General features: G+C 39.0%; 1 protein-coding gene across 1 annotated transcript; it reads left to right on the plus strand.

The window, feature by feature from the left end:
* Positions 1-3,124: 3,124 nt before the first annotated feature.
* LOC103211423 (transforming protein RhoA-like) lies at positions 3,125-3,706 on the plus strand. Its single transcript, XM_042783208.1, has one exon. It carries the CDS (start codon positions 3,125-3,127, stop codon positions 3,704-3,706), a length of 582 nt encoding a protein of 193 aa, XP_042639142.1.
* The last annotated feature ends 1,017 nt before the right edge of the window (positions 3,707-4,723 follow it).

Below are 4,723 nucleotides of genomic sequence, written 5' to 3' on the forward strand. Positions count from 1 at the left end.
AAAAGAAAAGAGAAAGAGAGAACTGCTCTGTGTCTGACCGCAGTATGTCAGAGAGTAGCTGTGGGCACCAACTTCTGCCTGCCACGGGAGCAGAACAGCAGATGTGCAGAAGAAGTCAAGACGAGAAGACAAGGAGTGCTCCCTCAGGCTTCATTTTTCCAGGCCTTAGGTCTACGTCTATTCCTGCCTTTGGTCTCTGAGAGAAATCCTTACCTTGGTTGGAAATCCTTTCTGAGGTTGATTTTCTTCTACTTGTAACCAGAAGTCTTAACTAATAATAGCATTAAAACAGAAATTTTCTACTTTAATTAAGTTATTCAAATTTCCTTGGCCTTATCTCTGCACCTGTAAAATGAGGGCATTAGATATGATTATCTCTTAAATTTCTTTTAATCATAGAATTCTCATGTATTCCCCTAATCTTTATGTTTTTACAGATGTGTACATCATACACACACACACAAACACACATACAGGAAAAAAACCCACTGCTATGAAGTTAATTCCAACTCATAGGAACCACATAGAGAGTAAGCGAAAATAAAACTCTAGCTACTTTCAAAGTCTCGGCAATGCATTTATGAAGTTTACCTGATATAAAGTGACTTCTAAAAGTATTTTCTGACAGCTAGGGAATATGCAGAAAATTCTTTTCTACATGAAAAAGCTTAGTGCATCTATCAACAAGACTAACAGCTTTAGAGCAGCAGCAGTATTTTATACTTTCACAGGAAGCATGTGTGTAAGGAGAAAACAGTGAAATACTCAGTGATTAACTGACCAACATGATATCATCTCGAGATGGCAGTAGTGAGTTCAGAGCACAGGTCTGGAGTGAGTTGTCCAGGCTTGAGTCCTGGTTCTACATCTAATTAGCTGTGTGACTGTGGGGCAAGCTATTTAGCTACTTTGTGCTGTAATGTCCTCATCTCTAAAATGAGAACACTAACATCAGTAGAACCTACCTCATAGGCTGCTGTGAGGATTAAAGGAGCTAATACGTGTAAAGCGTTTACAACAGTATATGGCTCCATAATGTTAAGGCTTATTATTACCACCCCCTTTTGCTTGGTGCTAATGGAGCCAATATAAAAAATCTGACCCTTTAATGGTCCAGGGACACCCTTCTCCCTAGCAATAGCACTTCTAATCCCAATCCATCTTCTCAGTGAAGTCTCTCAGGACCAGACCAACTCTAATTCGATAGATGAACTAAGGTCCAGAGGCAAACTGACTTTTTATTCAAGGTCATGGAACTAGAAATAGAGTTAAGACAAGAATCTGATTTGAAGAACATATAAAATAGTGTGTTTGGAAAGAGCAAAGCCTTTAAAATCAGAGAGCACTTACTATTACTTACCATCTTTGTCACCAGAGAAATTTAGTTAACTTCTTGACCTTGGTTTCCATGTATATATTAGGAACAATGATACTAACCTTACTGAGTTGTGGTGGTGATTAAATGAATTACCACAGGTTAAACATATAATCCAGAGCAAGGCATCTACCAAAGCCCAGTGTTCAATCATCTAATTCCTGCCTCATGGTCCTTATCAACCATAAGACCATAGGGACTTGACACCCCTCAATCTTCTCTTTATACCCCACTGCTTCCTAAGGTTTGTCACAATATAGGTTGTAAGAGATGAGGAGATGTACTGGTAGCTGAAAGACTTCATTTCATACTGGCACTGTTTTCCATTTTTTCTCATTGCAGAAATGTAATTTTCTAGCTTTACTAATGGACTTCTTTTTTTTTTTTTTTGCACTGACAAGACTATATAGCTACTTTCTATATCTGTGCTAGTCAATATGGATGCCATTAGCCATGGGGCTACTGAGCACTTGAAATGTGACTAGTCCAAATTGAGATGTGTTTTAAGTATAAAATAAATACTAGATTTTGAAAACTTAGTATGAAAAAAAGAATGTAAACTATCTCATATAAATTTTACATGTTGAAATAATATTTTTAATATATTTGGTTAAAAATATATTAAAATTAATCTCATGTTTCTTTTTATTTTTAACTGTGGCTATTAGAAAATTTAAATTACATTATGTAGCTTGCATTATATTTCTATTGGACAGTGCTGATCTATTAACATGAATGTTTAAGGCATCAAAACAACCAAACTTACAAATGAACACGTGATACAAAACCAACTTGTTCACAATCCACACCGTGGAGGCTACAAAGAAAAGGAAAAAAAAAAAAAAGAGAGAGAGAGACTTGAATGAGTGAAGCTTAAATAAAATCAAAACAAAAACACACAATAGAAAAATACAAATGTAATAAATATTATCTAAAAAATCAAAGTGTAAGAGTACAAAAAGAATATGCAAAATCTTATGCACAGGAAGAATTCTCAAAATACAGAATTATACCAATTTAAGGAAGGAACTAATAAGAATGAATCATTCTAAAACTAACACAAAACTCAAGACCTCTATAAATTAACGAGGGCTGTAAAATATCCTTTAAGGGTCTTTGAGAAAAGTTGTCTACTGACATACAAAATGTTCAATGTATTCTGTATCCTTATTTACAAAATGGCCATTTACATTAAGGGAAATTATAACTTACAAACTTATATACATATATGAAATACTTCCACACTTGGCCTTCACAATTTCAAATGGAAGGTTTCTTCAAAGCAGTAATAACCAAGCTAGACTAGACTAAATGACCAGGCATACTTATACTACTGTTGTTGTTGTTATGTGCTGTCGAGTCGGACCTGACTCACAGCAACCCCTCCGAGGCAGTATCACTACGGAAGTAGATTGCCCCATCTTCCTTCCGAGGAGTGGCTGGTGGGTTTGAACCACCAGCCTTCTGGTTAGCAGTCAAGTGCCTTAGGCACTATGATACCAGAGGGTGTCTCATGTAACTTTGGCACTGACTACAGAAAAAAGCTTCACATTTTCTATGCATAAGAATGATTATGCAGAGCCACCTCAGCTACCCGCCAGCAGCTTCGAGAGCTCCTGACTCATCAAGGGGTGTCCTCCCTCAGCACAAAGAGGCCAGACTCAGACTCACGGCCAGAGTGCCTTTCATCTGAGAAGTTCAAGGTACTTTGTAGAACAGGCCATGCATTTCACAGCACATTTGTAAGTGATGGCTGCCATCAGGAAGAAACTAGTGATTGTTGGTGATGGAGTCTGTGGCAAGACCTGCTTGCTCATAGTCTTCAGCAAAGATCAGTTCCCTGAGATGTATGTGGCCACAGTGTTTGAGAACTACGTGGGGGATACTGAAGTGGGTGGAAAGCAGGTAGAATTGGCTTTGTGGGACACAGCGGGGCAGGAAGACTATGATCTTCTGACACCCCTGTCCTACCCAGACATAGATGTTATACTGATATGTTTGTCCATTGACAGCCCTGATAGTTTAGAAAACATCCTGGAAAAATGGACCCCAGAAGTCAAGCATTTCTGTCCCAATGTGCCCATCATCCTGGTTGGGAACAAGAAGGATCTTCGGAATAATGAGCACACAAGGTGGGAGCTAGCCAAGATGAAGCAGGAGCCAGTAAAGCCTGAAGAAGGCAGAGATATGGCAAATAGGATCGGTGCTTTTGGGTACATGGAGTGCTCAGTAAAGATCAAAGATGGAATGAGGGAGGTTTTTGAAATGGCCCCAAGAGCGGCTCTGCAAGCCAGACATGGAAAGAAAAAATCTGGGTGCGTTGTCTTATGAAACCTTGCTGCAAGCACAGCCCTCATGCGGCTAATTTTGAAGTGCTGTTTATTAATCTTAGTGTGTGGATTACTGGCATTTTTCATTTATCTATAATTTACCTAACATTACAAACCAGAAGTCATCTTGCTACCAGTATTTAGAAGCCAACCATGAATGTTAATGATGTACAACCCTTCTGGCCCACCAGGGTCCCTCTGACACTACTCTAACAGCTTTCCTCTGCACTCCCACCTGACACACCAGGTGCTAATTCAAGGAATTTCTTAACTTCTTGCTTCTTTCTAGAAAGAGAAAAAGTTGGTAACTTTTGTGAATTAGGCTCTAACTACTTTACAACTAACATGTCTTGCCTCTTATCTGTCAGCTGCAAGACACTCCGGTGAGTCACAGCTGAGACCTTTCCTCTGAAATGGGTTTTACTGCCCTTGTTCTGAAGCAGGCATCCAGTTTTTTGAAAATGTGCTCAGCCAGAAAAGCCCAAGTTCCTTGCAGCTGTGACAAAGTTACAGTTGTGGTTTCACGCCAGTTACCTTATAGTTACTGTGTAATTAGTGCCACTTAATGTATGTTACCAAAAATAAATGTATCTACCCCAGGGAGGAAAAAAAAAAAGAATGACTATCCAAGTATAGTGATTCTCAAAGGGTGGTTTAGGGACAACTGGTGTCCTTCTCTCCTAAAAGAGCTTCATGACATCAAAACTACTTTCCTAATAATTTTTAAAAAGTTACTCATCTGGAGACTGAGTAGTTGAACCTACAGGCTTAGGACCATAGTCGCAGGGGACATCAATTGCAATTGGCATAACATACTATACAAAATACTGTTCCCCTCCTACTTTGGCAAGTAGTGACTAAGATCTTAAAAGCTAGCAAGCTGCCATCTAGATGCAACGATGGGTCTCTCCTCGTCCAGAGCGAAGAACAATGAAGAAAACCAAAATTCATGGAAACAATTAGTCCTAGCAACTGGTACACCATCCGATCTGCAGCCTATACAACTATGAGACCAGAA

Source organism: Orycteropus afer, unplaced genomic scaffold (assembly GCF_000298275.1).
Source record: "Orycteropus afer afer isolate SDZICR_OR568_19922 unplaced genomic scaffold, OryAfe1.0 scaffold00739, whole genome shotgun sequence".
Taxonomy (NCBI): domain Eukaryota; kingdom Metazoa; phylum Chordata; class Mammalia; order Tubulidentata; family Orycteropodidae; genus Orycteropus; species Orycteropus afer.

What these genes read in the sequence shown, in the direction of transcription:
- LOC103211423 (XM_042783208.1), top strand. Translation starts at nt 3,125, where the DNA reads ATGGCTGCCATCAGGAAGAAACTAGTGATTGTTGGTGATGGAGTCTGT.